General features: G+C 37.1%; 1 protein-coding gene across 1 annotated transcript in view; it reads left to right on the top strand.

The window, feature by feature from the left end:
* CNTN6 (contactin 6) overlaps positions 1 to 20,156 on the top strand; it is a 146,751-nt gene that overhangs the window by 26,885 nt on the left and 99,710 nt on the right. The window contains 1 exon segment of the mRNA XM_072940774.1: positions 16,573 to 16,668. Within this exon segment, the coding sequence (XP_072796875.1) occupies positions 16,573 to 16,668 (96 nt within the window).

The raw sequence follows: 20,156 nt of genomic DNA on the forward strand, positions 1-20,156 counted from the left end.
CTGAGCATTTATATCTCCAACTCATCTCGACCTTCTTGGGTTTGGATTTTATCTGCTCCACGGTGCAGTTACCTTTGTCTGAGGGTACCTTCAATTTCCTTTCTCAGAGCCTCTTCTTGGCTGTGTCACATATAGATGAGCCAGGCTTGATTGAGATATTAGTCTGAAACTGTGTTGGTGACAGGGTAGACCAAGGGAACGGCACAACTTTTCTACAAAGAGCCATGTAGTAAATATCTTTGACTTGCAGACCAAGGTGTCTGCCGTTACAGGGTGAAAGCAACCATACATGAACAACTGTATATAGCTGTGTTCCGTTAGACTTTATTTACAAAAACAAGCAGTAGGCTAGATTTAGCTCATGGGTCCTTATATAGTCTCCTGAGTCCTGGAGAAGACAGAATTTTTTTAAAGATATATTCTGCCAATAGTGATAGCTAACATTTACTGTGCCTCTCCTTAAAATCTCTTATCATCTAGCAAAATTAAGAGTCTGGAACTGTTGTAAACCCATTTTGCAGATAAATAAGCAGAAACTGACAAAGATCAAGTAATTTCTTAGGAGATGGTACAGGAGCATTTGAAGTCAAGCTCATTCTGGGGTCCAAGCACCCTAACTACTATGGTATAGCACTTCTCTAATTAATCAGTAGGAATAAAAGTGCCACGAAATCCATTTTGGTGAGATGTTTCCACATGTGAATAAGTTTTTTTTTTTAATTTTTAAAAAATGAAGTGGGACATATGCTCTAGCTTATTATCACAGGATCCTAGATGACTATTATTATTTAAATTTAAGTGTTTACATTTTTATCTGGAGAAAATTAACCATGACTTTACTGGTAGGGGAAAAATGCAGGAGACTAAATACAAGATATATAAACTCAGCATGAAATTATGGAAGGAGACAAGAATCTGGAGTTAAATGAACTGGCTCTGTCACTTACAAGATGTAAGATTTGAGGCAAGTTTCATTTTGAGCCCTAACTGTCTCATTTTTGAAATTAGAGCAGTACTACCTCTATAGCAATTTTAAAAATTATTTTGAGGATCTATTGAATTACTAGATAGAGACATTATTGTACAGGTGTATTAAAATATAAAAAATAATATACAGCATAATACATAAAATATGTAGCATATAATTAAATATACATACCCGAACATATGCATACACTTATGGAAGTATATGATATTAATGAAAGTACATGTTACAAAGTCATCTTTTCTTTTGGTAAGTAAAGAAAGTGTACTTCAATGATTTCAACCAAAAACATTTTGAATGTGAAGCAAAATTTCAGAGGCTATTTTTTATAGGTTCTGAGGCATAAAGAGTTCTTAAGGGTCATCCAGGCCCCTTCTCTGTCTTGCAGAGATATCCTTAAGCCAATGCAGATGAGATTCTGACTATTTCTTTTAGAGAAGCAATTTAGCGAAAGTGTCTTTAAACCATTTGCTGACAGAAAAAGAACCTCTTGAATACAAATTGACACCCTGATTGTAAGTGACTTTATGATGACAAGCAAGAGAATTTTTCAAAAATGGAATATCAAAAACATTTTTGTTTCGGAGAACCAACTGCCTTGCCTGCCTGAGGCTTCCAGATGGGGATTCAATGTCAAAGTATCCAGAGTCTCCATCCGTGCTTACTATGCAGCACAGCACCTCCTAGGGTCCAGAGGTGAGTCTTAATATTTTATACTATTAACTGTGTAGTCCCAAAGATGGATTCAGGGCAGATGTTTGATGTTGCAGCCTGTCTGGGTTGCTGAATACCATTGTGAGTTTCTCTGCCTCTCTTTAGCATTTTAGTAGTAGTGACAATACCACCAAATTCCCCTAATCATTGAAGCTTTAGGTAATAACTCACAGAAAGAAAAACAAAACTTGATGTGTTTTCATAAAATATCATATTCTCTGCTTTACAAAGAAATAAGGAAACTGGCTGTTCAAAGTTAATGTGAAACTTCAGAAAACGCTATGTGTGCCATGGAAAAAAAAATGAGAGAAACATGGATTTCCCACCAGAGACGCATCTCTTTGGCTATTCAATTCATTGCTGCATTTTCAGCTTCTAGAGCAGTGCTTAGCAAACAGTAGCTCCTTAATAAACTGGCACATAAGACTTTTTTTAGTGTCCATAACTGACTCCTGTTTGCTTGGCTTTCTTCAAAATCAGAATTCATGACGAGGATTTGGATTATGTAGTGTATTGGGAAGGTAATTTCAGGAGGCATGGTGAAGGTGGTGGGGAGTATGTAGGAAAGGGAGAAAACCCATGACAAGGAAGCTAACCAGTGAGTTATATCACCTTGGGCAGCTCTGGCTCTGGACCATTAGCCCCTCCTGGAGGCTGTATAGAACATAACTCATGACTGCCCCCTACAGAGTAAGGTAGCTGAGGCACTAACCAACTCCCTTACCTCCTGGGTTGAGGATCACTCCTGAGGACATTAAATCCCTAGCAGGCATACACAGGATGTAAGGCATACTATGCCCATGGCATAAAGTCCTCAGAACAGTTTCAAGTAAAGAGACCCATGTGCTAAAGGTAGCAAGTCCTCAACTGTTACTGTCCCCTAAAGTGACAGGTGACTTCCTAAATGGGTTGAGGGAATATGGGGCTCCTCCAGTGGCTGCTCTAATCATACCTTAAAAGAAGCACACCATGTTTGGTTTTCTAAGTGATAGTCATAATGTGAGAAAATTCAAGAAATCAATTGATATTTACATCTATTGCATAGTTTTAATTAAAAAGGTCACCGAGACTAATCTAATAAGGCAAGCGGATATGTAAAAGTTCAAAGACAGCAGCTCAGGAATTTTATGTTTTCCATATACTTGTCCCCGGTATTTCTGTGAGTAAACAGGTTATTTTCAGTTGTTTCTGAATACTGAATAAGTGATTGGACTGCGCTTATTCTATACTTAAAAATAAATGAAATACCTAATTGAGACAATTGGATAGTGATCTCCTTGATTAATCATTACAGTGAAGATGATAATTACAGAGTCTCCCTGTCTTGTAAAAGAGCAGACCTAGGTTGCTAGATGGATAACCTCTTTTTTATAATCACAGACATGTGCTGTTAAACATCATGAAAATCTCAAGTAAGAGACACAGGCAAGTTTCATGATAAGCTCAGGAGCTGAGAAGCGTATAGAGTGGCTGAGATAAGCCAAAATGATGGCAGTCTGAGGTTTTACAGGTGCATGAACTATAAAGTAAACACAGGGAGACTGATCTGCAGAGAAGAGAATGGAGCAGATGCTCAAAGAAAAGCAGAGATGACAGATACCATGACGCCCACGGACAAAGGAAACGAGGGCATTAGGGAGGGAACAGCTGGCCATTGGCCTTCTTGTTCTCAGACAACTTTCTTGTACTTTGTTGGCATGAGATGTCTCTCGATACTTTTAACCTGACCGCTCCTTTAGTTTAGAATGCTTTAAGTAAATTCCATCCCTTCCATGCAAAAAGACCCAGACCAAACAATGAACACATGATTGTGATTGTAGCAGAAATTAGACTGTAATAGAAAATCAACTAGTTGGTCATTTAGGCATCGTGGTATTGTGGTTAAAACTGAAGGTCATACTCCTCAGGATGTGAAACTTAGTTCCACCAATTAATTACTAGTTCAGTGACCTCTGGGCAAGTTTTCTTAATCTTTTGGAGTTTAGCATTTCATATGTAAAATATGCATAATAAGAGTACATACTTATTAGATAACCGTATAACCTATCAAGGTCTATTTAACATAGTGTATTAAACAGGTCACTTGCAGCATTTCATTTAATTCTCACAATAATCCAATAATATAATTTTTTTTAAGTTTTATAGATTAGATTCACTCATCCATTCTTCTTTTCAACAAATGTTTGCTGAATGAATATCCTTTATGTATCAGACATTAAGCATATTTAGGAACAGTTTATAAATCCGAGAACTAAATTCAAATGCAGGCTTATCTGAATCCAAAGCCCAAACACTCTCTTTCACCTATATGACCACTCTTTCTTTTTATATAAAATAAACAAGCTTCCCTTCTGCTCATACGTTTGTCTCTCTCCTCTGGGCCATGGTCTTGGTCTTTTACACCAAACTTCAGAAGTGATGTGCATAATTGCTGCCACCCTGAGGGTCACACAGACGGATCTTGGAACAATGTGGCCAGAAGGAGGCAGTACATACCACAAGCAGGTTCACTGGGGGCCATCTTGGAGTCTGACTACAACATGATTTTTCAGAATAAACCCTAACCTCTTCTCTGTGAATTCTTCTATGATCCAACAAAAATTGGCCTGATTCTCTCTTTAATTCAAAAAGAAAAGGTCATGGACTTTATAAGTAGTATTTTGCATTTACTCATTCAGTTTAGAGTTACAATTATTCGATTTCCAAAACATGTATTTGTTGAATACCTTATTTTTATGAGCATTGACCTAGTCACCATGGGGAAAACAAGGTCCCTCTTCTCTTAATGATTATAATCTATTTCAGAAAAACTGAAATAAATTAAACCAATCATCATTTCTGACAGTGATTAGACCTTCGGCAGAAAAATAGGGAGTGATAGGGAGATGCTACTTTAGATTGGTTGGTCAGGAGAGCCTTCCCTAAGAAGGTAGAGTGTAGGTTGAGATGTGAACGTCAAAGAATCCAGCCATGCAGGGATCCAGGAGGGATTTTTCAAATAGAAGAAATAAAAAGGCTGAGGGCCGTAAACGGTAGGAAACTTAGTGTGCTCTGAGAAACATGAAAATAAACTGCTTATATGTCTGTAGTTTTCTGAACTACAGATGAAAAGAGGTGGTAAGGACCATATCATATGGTGGTTTAAATAACTTGGAAGCTATCTAAAGTCATCTTTATTTCTCTGAGTTCATTATTCATTAAGCAAAGATTTACTAACTACTGTGTGCCAGCACTATGCTATTTACTGGGAATACAAAAACAAGCCCATATACTCAATTTGTGAAAGGAAGTCATACAATTGCAGTTAAGTAGGGTCTATAAACAATTCCATGAATAAAGGAACTAATGAATAAATTCTACATTAGATTCTTATGATAAATTATAATGAAATGCAAGCAATTCACTTCTTTTTTGAATGTATTAAATCAACCAGTATTTCTTGAGCACCTGTCTAGGAGATGCACGTACTTCAAGGGAGCCTGAGAGACTTGGAAGAAAGAGCCTGAGACTGAAAGTACCAATTTCAACTTTGTCAGAAATGAGTATTATAACTCACACCTATTTCATTTACATGAAACCCTTTCCAGCTGGCACTCTCTGCATCTTAAAATCTAGATGAAATCCAGTCACTGTTCTATGGGAAAATCAGTGTCTAGATTTCTGCATCTCCCACTGGACATTCATTCCTACCATCACTTCTAGCTCCATCTTTGTCTTCACCCTGGCTCTTAGAGCCTTTCCTCTTTTCTCCAGACTGGTTTTGATCCAAGAGTGGATGGCACTCTTAACTCTGTCCATTATAACACAATCCATTGGCTAAAACACATTCACATAGTCTTTGGTTTATATCAAAACACTTGTGGAAGGCTGGGGAAGGAAAGGAGTATTGACACAAGAAGAACACAAATCATTTTAAGTTGAATAGATTTCTTTCTAAAAAGTCCTTCAGCATTCTGTGAGCTGATTTTCCTTTGCTTCTTTTTCCTTGACTCCCCTGATCCCCCAAGCCCATCCCTGTTCATTCCTAACAAACCACTCTGGTTCTCTCAAAAGTGTCCTATCTCCTGATCCACCATATATTCAGTAATTCAAAAGGCCCATTTTCTTAAACCAGTCCCAGATTTTAAGCATCTATACATTACGTTCACAGAATCTGAAATATCCAGGTACCACATGTACTATTATTATTTTTTCCAATAAAATTGTTTTGATTTTTCAGTAAGTACATTTGTTTGACAGAACGTATTTATTACCTCTGTATCTAGAAAATTAGTGTCATTCATCATAAATAGAAGGGAATTTTAAAAAGCAATGCATAGCTATTAAAATGTTAAAATATTTGTTTGCATAACACTTAAGCAAAACACCCATACAACCAACTCTACCTATTCTACACACTGGCAATATCGTTCCCATATAAGTAGTTACAAAGATGACAGAAGTGAAAAGTGTTTGGGAAAAGAATGAAATTCTATTTATATTAGGTGTCCACTCCGACTCTGGTTCCTGCTCTTTCTTTCCCTCTCTTTCTGTCTCTAAATGACAATGCATGCAAAGGTCCTTATTGGTGAACTTCAGTTCCCCTGAGGGCTAAGCTGGTGAAAGCTGCAAAGGAAATGTAGATGCAACTGACTCCAAAGACCTTGCTTAGAGTAAAACAATTTGATAGAAAAAAACAAAAAACAAAAAACCCAGTACTTAGCAACAACTATGAAGTTAATTTCCCTAATTCCAGTTGTGCAAGTTCTCTCAAATTGAAGTCAGTAGGATAAAAACTCTGGTAAACTCAGAGCTAACGTGTGTGGGAGATCTCGTTAAAAGTGTTCTCATGTGTCACTCCTTGTAGTACACATTTAGCCAGGGGCTCTGCCCCATTATCTTGAAAACTACCTGTTATATTCTAATATAGGTTGAGTAGGTTGCAAATTTTGAAATCAGACTTTCTGATTAAACCATCACAATGAATAATAAAAGGACTTCTTATGGGCTCTGTCAGAAAGGACCCTGGTAGGTGTGTTGGTTTGCATTAACCCCTCTTATCAAGAGGCCTGGAGCCTTGCTCCAAGGAAATCTTTCCCTTTTACTCTAAAGAGCATCTCTAAAGTGGATGGAGAGGGAGCTATGAGTAGGATGGTACCTGAAAGGACACAGGTTCACCTGATTTGACAACAAAACTAGTACTTCCAGCCTCATTTGCTGATGAATTGGCACAAGTGCTAATTACAACTGAGCCTCTGGCCAAACTCCCTCAGACCCCTGGTGGCCAGCGGTCAGTTTGGTTTTTTTGCTACCTCTTGTAAAGACTTAAGTATGAGGCTAGGACTTTCTTCCTGAGAAGGCAAGGCAGATTGTGCTCACTTACTGTTGGATAAAAAGATATTCTGCTTTGCCTTCTTCTTTTGCTCTTCTCTCCTTCCTCTGTTTTTTTCCCTCTCTTCCTCTATGGAGAAACCAGAGTGGTATCCAGAACAGCTGAAAATGCTTCTGGAACCAGGGTTTAGGAAGGAGTCCCTTTCAGACCTCCTACTAGCTGTGTGGTCTTGGGCAAATTATTTAATCTTTCTGAACTTTGATGTGTTTATTTATAAAACAGGGTAATAGTCCCTACCTCTCATGGCCACTGTGAAGTATAATGTTATGATGCTAATAAAGTTCCAGGAACTGGAAAGTGTGTCAGTAAATAAGAATTCTCTTCCCCTGTGCTGGAAAGCCCCTTTCACTGAACCCATGGATAGCTCTTGTTGTTGCATTCAACTATTTAACCAAAATCTAATAAAACCCTAGTGTCTTTTGGATTAGCTACTCTGGTGTTCACAATGGAATATGTGTTCCCTCTGCCACTAAGGGCTCCTCAGCAAAATTCTCAAATGTTCCATCTGGAAAAAAGACTGCTTTGACACGCACGTACAGACCTGAGCCGATATCTTCCCACATGCTGTGGTGTATCCTTTTTTCACCTGAGGATGTGACCTGTTCTAGATACTCCTCTTTTTGCACTTGAGCAATATTTGCATCATTCATTAATTCCAGGAAGTGCAAATAGCCCTAAGAAATCTCTTTAGAGATCTTTGACTAAAAAGGTACTGGCACTGGCCTCCCCGCAGAACAAAAGATGGGAAAATGAACGTTTGCCAATGAGTACAACCCAAAACCAGGAAGAAGGACGGCAGCCTAGGATTCTTCTGGCTATTCACACACCAAGCCAAGAGGTTACTTCTGCCTCCAGCTGGGCTGTGTATCTTTCTGGGCAGAGAGTTTCAAGACCCTCATCTGACAACTTGTGTCAAGTTGGCAGAACATTCTCTATAGTAAAACACAATGTGATGTGGCAGTGCTTGAAATAAATTTCACATACTTGGCCTTTTTTACCCCCTCATTTATTCACCGAGCATTTGCTATGGCCACTGAGTGAGCAGGAAAGGGAGTTCAGACTCAGTCTTCTAGAAAATATGTTTTGTTACATCATCAGACACTGAGATGAGAACTGAAAATAAAACCCATTTGAAAATTCTGACCATCTACCTTTTAGTGATATATATGTAGATCATTAATAATATAATTAAAATCCCCAGCATCACTTATTTAGTACTTAACACCTTCCAAGCATTTTAAAGACATTACATCATCATTCCTCTGAGACAGGTACTATCGTTAGCTTCATTTTAAAGTGGCAAAAACTGAAGTAGAAAGAGACTCATTAATCTGCCGTGTATCAACAGCTAATGCATGGTGAGGCTAGCACTTGAACCCACACGGTCTGATTCTAAACCTGTGCTCTTGATCATTTTGTCCTATCACTAATAACCTCATACAGAATTCATTAGTGGGCTGTTTAATCTCTGCCTGCCTCCTTAAATTGCTTCTTCTCAGAAACACTGAGGATCTGCACTCTTCAGTAATTGGACATATCAGTCTACCCTATGTTATCAAAGTTACATCATTCCATCCTTCTCTTATGCTTTTTTATTTTTTTCACTCTCTCAGTTTTAACTGTAGGGAATATGCAAACTCAATAAGAAGCAAGATTGAAGATGGGCCATGTCTAGAAATTGTGGGGTTTTTGTTGTTGTCGTTTTGTTTTTTTGGTCGTTAAGTGTCACTCTTACCACCATTAGTCAGACAAATGAGTCCATTATAGAAAAATCACATCCAGTCTTACATGTATATTATAAAAGACCAATTAAGTATTTCATATTGGTTTACTTGTTCTATTCATCAAATGCTCATCTCTCTGAAAACCTTGATGCTGGCTGATAGAAAAGAATGTATCACCCGCTCTTCATTATTGTCCTATATATTTTTTTCTTAAACACCATAAGAAAAATGATTCTCAGTGAATTCATTATTCCCAGGAAAACAAGAAATAATTCATTTGCTCTCTATTAATTTATGAATTTTTATCAAAATCAATTTATACCAAATAAGAAGGAATTTTAACTTGTACTGTAAATAGATTTGACACCAGAATCTCTTAAAATACCTCTTTACTTCCTGCTTGCATATTACCACTCCAAATTTATGTCTAATATCAAGACTTAGCTATTGCCTCTTTTACAGAGTTTGACAATAGCATTGTGCTTTATTAGGTTATGTCATGTTATGCTACTGAGTTGTGCCAGGAAGCATAATAATGTCGCAAACTCTGTAACTAAATATATAGCATCTTGAAAATGATGGTGGAAAATGAAACTGGTCTAAGTAGAGATATTTTTGTATGACACTTAATAAAGGCCTAGGAAAATTAATTACAACACCAAGAACTTCAGCTTATTCAAAACCACCCAAGAAATACAGAACAGTAACATGAACAATTTTGGCATTCTCCATGAGTCATCCTCTTTGAAGAGGAAAACTGATGGAGATATGAATTCAGAATTACCTCACTATAATGTCTTGAGATTCATGAAGAGTGTTTTAATTTCAAAAGTTACATATACTTTATCTGGGAATTCTGCAAGACTAATGCAAAACTACAGAATTATCCTTTGTATCTTTTACCATTTCCCTTTCACTGGGCAGGGTATCAGCTTCTCCTCACCCAACAAGATGTTTCTGCCGTAGGCCAAAACAAAGCATGTACCTGCAATGTGGGAACTGCATCACGAAGGTGAGCAAGTATCCTCAGTCCTGTTTACTCTAGCACAAGCTTTGAACGCTGAGACTTCTTCAAAAGGATCTGCAAAGGGGGAAAATAGTATTTGACTGGTGGAAAGCCAGGAGCAGGGTGAAAGAAATCTTATAGAATTTAAAATCAGATTTAATGTCCTCAAAGAAACACATAAATGAAATTGCTTTTGAGGTGAGGAAAGAGAAAATGAGCATCATCTTGGGTCTGGGGGCAGATCATACGGTCTCTATCTTGGGTGAAGCACTAGTTAGGCAGTTAAGCCTAGTGGTTAAGCAAATGCCCTCTAGAGCTATGACATGTAGAATTATATTTTATTTCCTTTAATTACAAGCTGTGTGAACTAGGGAAGATCCATCAATTTCTTAGTGTGGTAGTAGGAGCTGGAGGGCGGTAAACTTCTGTGCAGAGGAAACTGGGAAGATTTTGGTTTCCCTCACTCTTCAAAGAGAAGACTGTAGTGAGGATGTTGTAGAAAAGAGAGAACAGACAAAAGCAACAGAAGGGAAGGGCTAAAGGTCATTTAAGAATTCAATATCTAATATCTGATTTTAAGGTATTTGGGTCACATCTTATTAAATCCCTAAGATTGACTACAGGCACAAAGTATGGTATTGGTGGTGCTTCATATTTGTGTGTGTGTGTGTGTAGGAGGGGTACATAGGTGAAGATAAGGGGCTGAGTTCCTTGTCTGCAGGGACAAAACGGTGGAGATAAATCAAGAACTACACCTGGAGAAGGGCGAAAAAAAGTATCCAGAGGTGTGACGATATCAGAAAGGAAGCTATTTCTAAAACCTACAGCATTCCCACACCAACTCAGGAATTAGCAGAACTCTTTGGAAAGGCACTGAGCTTTTGTATGTGTTTGTTTGAACACAGAGTGGCAGTTAATGCCAATTTTATACGTTGTAAGTGGCAGGGAGATCCCAGTTAACATCTGGAAATCAGAATAGCATCATGTTTGACAGTGTGAGCCCTGGAACCAGACTATCTCCTTTTCAGTTCTTCTTCAGTCAGTTGCTGATCCTCTATGCATCTCAGTACCCTCCTTTGTTAAATGAATGTGACGTTGATACCTACATTCCAGGGTCACTGATGATGAGGATTCAATGAAACTGCTTCACTGTGTGTCTGGCACATAATGGTTATTCTTGATATATGAAAAAGAAAAAGAATATTTAACATTAAAATAAAATAATGCATACTAGCAAATGAGGAAAGACTCAGTTAACGGTATGACTTATATGTGAACAACTCAACTACATTATGTCCTACTTAAAGCATGGATGTTTTCCTGGTGAATATTTCTTCCCATCCCTGCCTTTTCAAGTGCTGTTCTCTTGGTCAGGGTCAATAAACTCTGGATACCCACAGTCTTCTTCCCAGCTTATGAGAGTTGGCAAACCACTGGTCTCCTTCTGTGACAGGTTGGCACCGCCAAGCACATCCTCTGATTTTGATCCTCAGGCCTTGGCAGCAACTACACAGTTTTCTCGCTTTAATTGGGCTGAGATTCATTCCTACACGTGGCAGCTGCAAAGACGTAGTCTCCTTACAATTAGGCATTGCAATACTTAGCATTGCTTGGACTTAATTTTAAGTACATTTTGGTGGCCCTTGTCCCTCCACTGTACCTTGGTTGCTCCAGGAGAGAGCATATGGCCCAGTAATTCTTTAAAGCTCATTTTATGGGCCATTCTCAGGCACTTCCTGCTGGCCTTTGGAACAGAGCCTTGTTTGTGACTGCATTTTTGCTTATGCTCCTGCCAAATGCTTCCTCCAAAACCAGCAATAAAACCACAGGATCCGATAATTCCTGGTCATCAGAATGGCTTAATGAGAGCAACCTCGACAATTGGGGTCTTTAATAGCAACCAGCACAGCAGGACTTGTACCTTGAGCACAAGGACAGCCTGGGCAGGTCACCTTTGTGGTTTGCGGGAATTTCTCCAAACATTATAGAATTTGAGACCGTCTCAGAGAAAAATCTCACGCCAAGCTATGTTTCTCTTAAGCAAAAATGGATAGGACAAAAATAGAAAAGAGCGGTTCTCTCTGGCCTCTCCTTATAGAAGAATAAATCTAGAGTCTTTAAAGGCATTACAGAGCAAAGAAAATGTCATTGGATGTTTGTATGTCTACCTAATTCAGTGAATTTTGCTTTAAAATAATCCATTATATCAGGTTTCTGGCTAGCACAGAGGTACCTGTTCAAATACAGGTTGAATACCTGAAACAGATCTTGTTCAAAGTAGATTCACAAAGATGGCATCTAATTTAAATAAGGCAAAATTATATCTTGTCTATCTTCTATGTGCTATTAAACAGTTTTAACATCTGAATTATTAATTAAAACCTGTGAGCTAGTACTATTTTCAAATGACTATGTTTTGATTGCTAATAGAGCTTGTGTGACTTTTGAAAAAAGTTGATTTCCTTTCATGTCAGCTAATAGAAACCCCATTGTAATCATAAAAGGCATGGAGAAATTACGTTACAAGCAGATGCTATTTAAGTGGAAGTGAACACAGAATATATTAAAGGATCCATGGCCTTATCAACAGTGTGTTATAAAGGCTTCTGATTAATACTGAAAACATGATTGATGTTACTGTGAGCATGGAACACTGACAATGTGACACTGAGAGAATTTAATAAAAAGCTTGTTAATTTCATAGAATCATTCAATTTCTCATTACTCCTTTGCTACAGTTTTTGTTTTTGTGACCATTAAAAAGTCATGACAATTTAATGGGACCTTTCAATAATAACAGTAAGGGGAAAAAACCCTTAAGCTGCTCACCTGTTATTACTGCTAGAAATAGAAACAATGAGTTCTATATTGATTTTTAGTTTTAAATACAGTTTGTTAGTGTGATTCTTATTGAGTCACGTGTACAATGGTGCAAACTCAAGACACGGCAATAGTTTACATCAACGGTGCCAGGCTGATTTAATCTCTCCTTATGGCTAAAGAGGAAAGGGGGCATATTTGGTTAAAAATCCTCTAGAAGAAATACATAAGGTGCTCCAGATCCTAAGCAGGTATAAAGCTAATGACCACTAAAGAGGAAGGGGAAGGGGTTTAGTTGGGAGTAAGTAGAGTCTATCTTGGACAAATATTTTCATTATTAAAAGTAGAGAGAGAGAGAGAGAGAGTGTGTGTGCACGTGTGTGTGTGTCTGAGTTACTTATGTGTTGGATCTAGTGCATTTATTTTACTGAACTCTTTTACTTTTCATGAGCAGTAAGCAATGTGTAGAAGAAAGGGAAATACTATTATTTGGAGAGATAAACAATGTGGATGTTTTGAATCTATAAATTGAATCATCCATCTAGAAACTATTTTATTAGAAGTGTGTTATTTCAACTTGTATTTGTACATTAGTGTATATGAACGTTGAATTGGTCAGAGGAAAATGTAACGGTATGCCCTAATTGCTTGGTATGTCATAATCATAGTAATTACCACATAACAAAAGGACCTACTGTATTCCAGGCTGTATGCTACATACTTTAAATTCATTATGTTAGTGAATCCCTACGACAATGCTGCTAAGTAGGTATGTTTATTGCATCTTCTACCTCTACAAATGATCCACCCAGCACTCTCCTGTCAGTTTCACTGAGAAATTTGAAACGGCTACCAAAAACTTTGTCATGTAACCAACTCACAGCTCTGCAGTCTTTGTCTATCAGCACATATACCTTTGTCTTAACTTTTGCTGTCTTACAGAGGTCAGTCCTTCTACGAGGGCTCTGGCTACCACTCTGCTGGCTTTTCACAGACTTCACCCTAATTTGTGTCCTAAATCATCAACCTCTTTCTTTACTTGATCATTTACATCATTTTAGTTCCCTCACTCTCCAAACCCTCTCCTGTTCTCCCTAAATTTTACCTCCCATTCATAGCCAACTATAAAGAGTTTACATGCCTGCGATCTCCATGACCTAATCCACTATCTATTATTTACTCCTCAGATCACTTTGGCTTCATCCCTGTAACTCCAGTGAAACTTCTCTTATCAAGATCACACGTGACTTTCATATTGTCTAATCCAGTAACATTTTCTGTCCACATCTTATCCCATATCTTAGATGCTGCTTTCTACATTCTTTGTATTTCTCTGTCTCTCTTCCTCCCTCCCTCCCTCCCTTCCTTCTCTTTCTTTCCCCATAGTCTTCTATTCTAACTGTAAATATTGGAAGACTTTCAGGCTTTAATCCTAGATGACTATTTACAAATCGCTTATACCAAAAATTTGAGAGTCATCCTATGTGGATTACATCCATTCCCATGGCTTTAAATTCTATTTGTATGGTGACAAATTCTACTCTTGTAAATCTGAACCTTGCCTCTTCTCTGAGTGCAGGGATATTTCATAGCTTACATGATACTGTCACTTAGATAGTTCATGGATAATACATATTTAAGATATCCAAAATATAACTCTTTAATTCCTCTAATTCACACCAATAATTTACTGCAATTATACCATAGTATAGTAATTAAAATTAAGCAAACCTTAAAAAAGCACACCCAATTCGTAATTTTTATAGTATTTTAAAAGGTAAAGAGAGGTGTCAGTAAAAAATGTAATAATCTCCACTTCTACATCTATCATTCAGTCCACTGAGATAACCAATGTGAAAAAAAAATCACTCTATAATTTTCTCCACACCAATTTAAAGAGATGCTCATATTTAGGTTTTACTTTTTACTTCCATAATGAGTTATTATCATATTAAGCATTTTTTTAACTTAACTGTATGACTTCCTTTCCAATAACTGTCTAGGTCCATTTTTTAGATTTAGTACATTTTTTAATTATCTTTTTTTAGAGGAGGAGGTAATTAGTTTTACTTATTTATTTACTTATTTTTAAATGAAGGTCCTGGAGATTGAACCCAGGACCTTATATATGCTAAGCATCTGCTCCACCACTGAGCTATACTGTATTCCCCTAAATTTAGTACATTTTTTGTAATCACTGATGGCATGCCATTTATGAATATTCCAGATATTAGTCAACTTTTGCATTGATATATTATTAAGTTGTTTCCTTTGTATTTTTACTATGATCTGAATGTAATATAATAGCTCATAATGTCCTCATTACTACTGCAGTCTCATAAAACCTTGCCCAATATGTGCTTCCTTTCAATATCGTGAAACTCTCCTGCCATTTTTCACATCTAGGTTTTCAGTCCTGCTTTTCTTTCTGCAAGGGATTCTTTCCCTGTTGCAGATCATCATTGAATGGCTATCTTTTTTTCTCATCCATCAGATCTGCACTGTTTTTTTCCTTCACAGGATATCTTAGTTAGGGTAAAAAGGTAAACTTGTAACAAAGAGACCCCCAAAATGACTCAAACAACATAGACATTTACTTATATCTAATATAATAGTCCAAAGTGGGTGTTCAGTATCAGCTGTGGTTCTGCTCCAGCAGTCATTCAAGTACTGAGGCTAATGGTCTTTTATCTCCAATAAGACCTCTCATGTCCTTGGCAATCTAGATGGTGGTAAGGGTAGGTGAGTATGTGGAGAACATCAACTTTTGTTTCGATATTTCCTCTCAAACATAATAGGTGGAAGTTTCAAAATAGGTAAGAAGTTTCTGTTTACCATATTTAGCTGCAAATATGTCTGGGAAATGTATCCTCTGGTTAGAAAAGGTACAGTATTTGTTTTATAAATCTATTACTATGGAAAGGAAAGTACATTTTGGAAGACAACTAGCAGTCTCCACCCCACAACACTTAGCAGAATGTGAAAATTTTATATATATATTTTTATATACATATATAAATTATATATGTGTGTGTGTACACACACACATTTCCCCTCCGTTGATCTTCTACCTTTCCTATTAAATAGTAAGCACAGTAAGGGCAAATACATGACAGCTTTATTTACCAATATATCTTCTGCCCTTAATACGCTTCCTAATTTTTAGTAGAGATCCGATATAAATTTGTTAAATTACTGAAAGAATAAATAAAGGAATTTTATGGGTGAAGAAACTGAGGTTCAGAGAAGTTACACAATTTAGCCCTTCCTGGAGGCTGGGTGACTCTTTTCCAGGAATGTTGAAAGATTTGTAGCTCAGATGGAAGGGTTAACAGGATATCTAGCAAAATCTCTTTCAACACTGAATGTCTAAGATTCTTCTGTATTGTGGGAAGTGACAACATTCCAAGTAAGACCATGAAGCTGCTTTGCGAAGGAGCAGATCAAGAGTAATTAGAAAATATACCTTTCTTCTCATTGGTTCAGTCACCTAAAGCGCTTTCCCTCACAATATTCCATGCTAAATTCTCACAGACTTCATCCACACATCAAAATGGTTACCATTAATGTAAGATACTAAAGACTATAGAAAATTTGCTACATACCTTTTAAAAATTGCACCTTCTTTAGGCAGGGAAAGTAAATATATGCTGAGTTTAAAAAATTTCCTGTTGGCCTACAGGCTGCCTGGGAGAATAAAAGTAAACAGAAAATGAGTTATGTTAATAAATGTCTTTATCATATATTCTGTTTAATTGTATTAAACTGACAGAAGGAAAGAAAGACAAAATCTTGAGACATATAATCAGTGTATATCAATTGATAATCAACAAAATCTTCTGGTCAGATAAGTGTGAGAGTTCATTACTGTTGACAGTAAGTTGAAACTTCTCAAAATTTTTTTTTCCTGCAAAATAACTAGTTTGTAACCTGCTTTTCTTTGTTGTTCAAGATATTGAAGACTTTGAAACTAAAACAAGAAGCACAGTGTCCGTCCGAGAAGGTCAAGGTGTGGTGCTTCTTTGTGGCCCACCACCACACTTTGGAGGTATGATGGGGCTACTCTGGGTCACACCATTAACGGGTCACTGGAAGAATAAAGTAGGCACATCAGGACTTAAAGCCAATGGTAGCCCTTCTTCAAATCTAAGGGACAACGAAAGTTCTTCTGGTTATCCTGTTGTATCCAAACTGTCTTAATCCAAATATTTTCTTTTAAAAATACTTCTTCAATCAGCCATTCAACAGATATGTCCTTAAAGAGGTGCAGCATGACACTATACACACATAAGAGCAATGGGGCTTTGCAGTCAGACAGTTGTAATCTGGTGCTTGTCTCCTTGAAATACAAGGGACAATTTTTTTTAACCTTTTAAGCTTGGTTTCCTCACCTGTAAAATAGAGACACTGATACCTATATTGTACTATTGTTGTGAATGTTAAATGAGCTAATGAATGTAAACTGATTAATGTAATGGCTAATATTTTATTTAAAAAAGAAAGCTAAGATTGTTATTTTATTTTTATTATCGGGCTCTATGGAGAAGTGAATTCCAGCACTCTTGTTTGGCAACTTCACATTAATTATTAGAAGAGGGAAGTTACCCCTTAATTGGAAGAAAACCTTGGACGGCACTGAATCAAAATAACCCCTAGCAATGGTGAAAATCAACCAGTAAATACAATTCTCCACTTTGGTAGAATCTGGAGATGGGCCAGTGAATTAGCCTATTGCCAGAGATCTAAACCACCCACTGATTCTTAACCACTTGGGGTTGCATTTTCTGTAATTCCATACAGTTTGGTATAGTTTGGTAGTTTCTCAACCAACAGTGAACCTGAAGGAGTCAGTATAAAATATCCACAAAGTCATTTTACTTAGTACAATCCAGTATCATACTGATTATATTACAGCTAGCTTAATAATAATGGGAAGTACTTGCATAGTACAGATCTAAACACTCTTAACTTTTTAAATCTATACAACAACAGTACGAGGGAGATACTATAATGCTTACTGTTTTACAGATGAGAACACTGAGGTACAGAGAGGTTAAGTAATGCTCCAAGGTCATGCAGCTGGTAGGCAGGGAAGCCAATGGTCAAGTCCAGGCAGTCTGGCTCCCAGACCCTAAGAAGCTCTTAATCACCGCTGCCTCTGCTACAGTTGATTTGCACTCTGGAATGGGAGAATTTTTGGAAACAGATAAAACAAATATTTAAAATAAAATGCAAGCAACTCTTCTTCTAATATTAAACCTAAACCTTATTTATGATCCTTCAAAATCTTGAAAATATTTCTTCCATTACTTTCATTTTTATACAATCTTGCGAAATGCTGACACAAAAAGAAAAAAAAACTAATTAGAAGTTAACAATATTTTTATTCACTATTATTACAGAGTGGTATGTCATTATGCTCACTTGAAATATTAGGGAAGAGTTGCAATGCTTTCAACGCTATCTGAGATAAAATATTATTCCAGAGCACACAAAAATTTGATGGTGCTTGTTTTTTTAACAATAAGAAAATTTTTTCAGGACCATAATCTAAGATGACAAGATATGCAAATCATATTTGTTTTTGCTGTCAGGCTGTGTCATTTTATGCTCTGGCATTGGTCAAAGAGATTTGACAGAAGTGAAGATTATTTTCCACTTTGTTTACTCTAAATAGGAAAAACAGAAATGTAGTGTAGAGTAAAAATATTTGCAAATGAATGTTATGTATTTTTAAAAGGCAGCCCTTAGATTGTCTTTAATTGGCTCATTAAAACAATTCCTTATTCTTCTATTTCCTGCTTCACCTTCTTGTGAGGGTGAACTGTGTGAAGAAAGACCTCAAGAAAGAAGAAGAACATATAGGTCAGATAACCTATAAACTGGATTAGTAGACCACTGGTTTAAAGTGGGCCAGCTCTAGAGACAGAAATTTTCTGTATTTGTCTGTAATTTGTCTTTGTAATTATATGTAATCAAGGTCATAACTAGATGGGATTTTTTTTTTTCCTGGAGAATCTGAGGAATAATCTACTTCTAAAGCATTCAGGTGGTTGGCTGAATTCAGTTCCTTACAGTACTAGGACCAAGGTCCCCATTTCCTTTCTGGCCAGCTGTCAAGGGCCATTCTTATCTTATAAAAGTTGCCCACACTCCTTGCCACGTGCACCTCCATCTTTAAAATCAGCAACAGAGAATTTCCTTTGCATCAATTCCCTCTAATACTTCAAATCTCTCTAGCCAAGAAGCATCCCATCCCATGAAGGGCTCACCTGATTTGGTCAGCTCCACCAAAGATAAAGTCACTTTCTTTAACCGTGCCATCTAATCTAATGTAATTGTGAAGGAGACGTCTCACCATATTCATAAGTCCCACCACACACAGATGGTGGGCAGGGGTCAATGGGGGTTTATTTTAGTATACTATCAACCATAGTATACTTTCCAAAAACTGTTTCCTCCTCTATTTCCATCTCTTCAAGGGCTCCATGTTTGCTCGTGCACTTGGCAGTCAGATAGACACACCCGAGAAGTATATTAATTGGTGTACATAGGGTTAGCAGGGAAGGATGGAGAAAATGTTCCCATGGTCTAGCTATTTTTATATCTAATATGTAAAAAACACTCACTGTAAATATTAACACAGCTCCTTATAAAGAAAAGTACTGTAGACTCCACAGTGATAGAAGACCAGAAAGTCTGAAATTCTTCCATCATTTTTTGGACAGTTTGGTTCTGTTGCCTTTTTCTATGTACCCAGTCAGCAGCAATGAGTCTCACAAGTAACAGGGGAGAAATCATTTATTAAACTTGATATTATCAGAACATCCTAAATTCTTCATGCTTTCTCTGTAGTATATTCACAAAAAACTTGCAATTTTTTTCTTAACAAGGCAGGCCTATCAAATACATTTCAGTGTATTTCATATTTTGAAAAACAAAAAACTATAAGAGAGTAAAAAAAAAATCATCAACTAGGTGGAATCCTATGCACTTACCCTGCAAAGAATAGCTCCAGGACCAAAACAAAAGAAAAAAACATGTGTAAATGGACTTCCCGCACAAATGATTGGTCACAACTCAGTGAAATAGAATAATCAGCATAAACCAAACTGAACAGGCGCTGTTATATGGATGGTCTTCCTTTCCAATAAACCAAAGGAGATCAGACTCCAGAGCAGACATTCCTGCAGATGCTTCCTAAACAATTTTTAGGGTAACCACAAATGCAGATGCAGATGTACTCCTCTTCCGGGAAGGATGTTTACAGACAAAGGTTATTCTAGGATAAAGGTACCCACAGTGGAGAAGAAAAGGAACCTGGGCAATAATGCCAGAACACAAAACTGGCACGTTCTGCTGTGTGTCTTAGAAATGTGATATTTGGAAACAAAACAGGAACCATTCTCTATATGCTAAGGAGAGAAGTATATTTTCTTCCTTAATCCTATTTCCTAACCAGAGATAAGCTCTGTGAATGTGACTGAATCTATGCCAGTAGAGCCAGACTCATCCTTCTTTTTCATCATCCTAAAA

This window comes from Vicugna pacos, chromosome 17 (assembly GCF_048564905.1).
Source record: "Vicugna pacos chromosome 17, VicPac4, whole genome shotgun sequence".
In the NCBI taxonomy this organism is placed as follows: Eukaryota; Metazoa; Chordata; class Mammalia; order Artiodactyla; family Camelidae; genus Vicugna; species Vicugna pacos.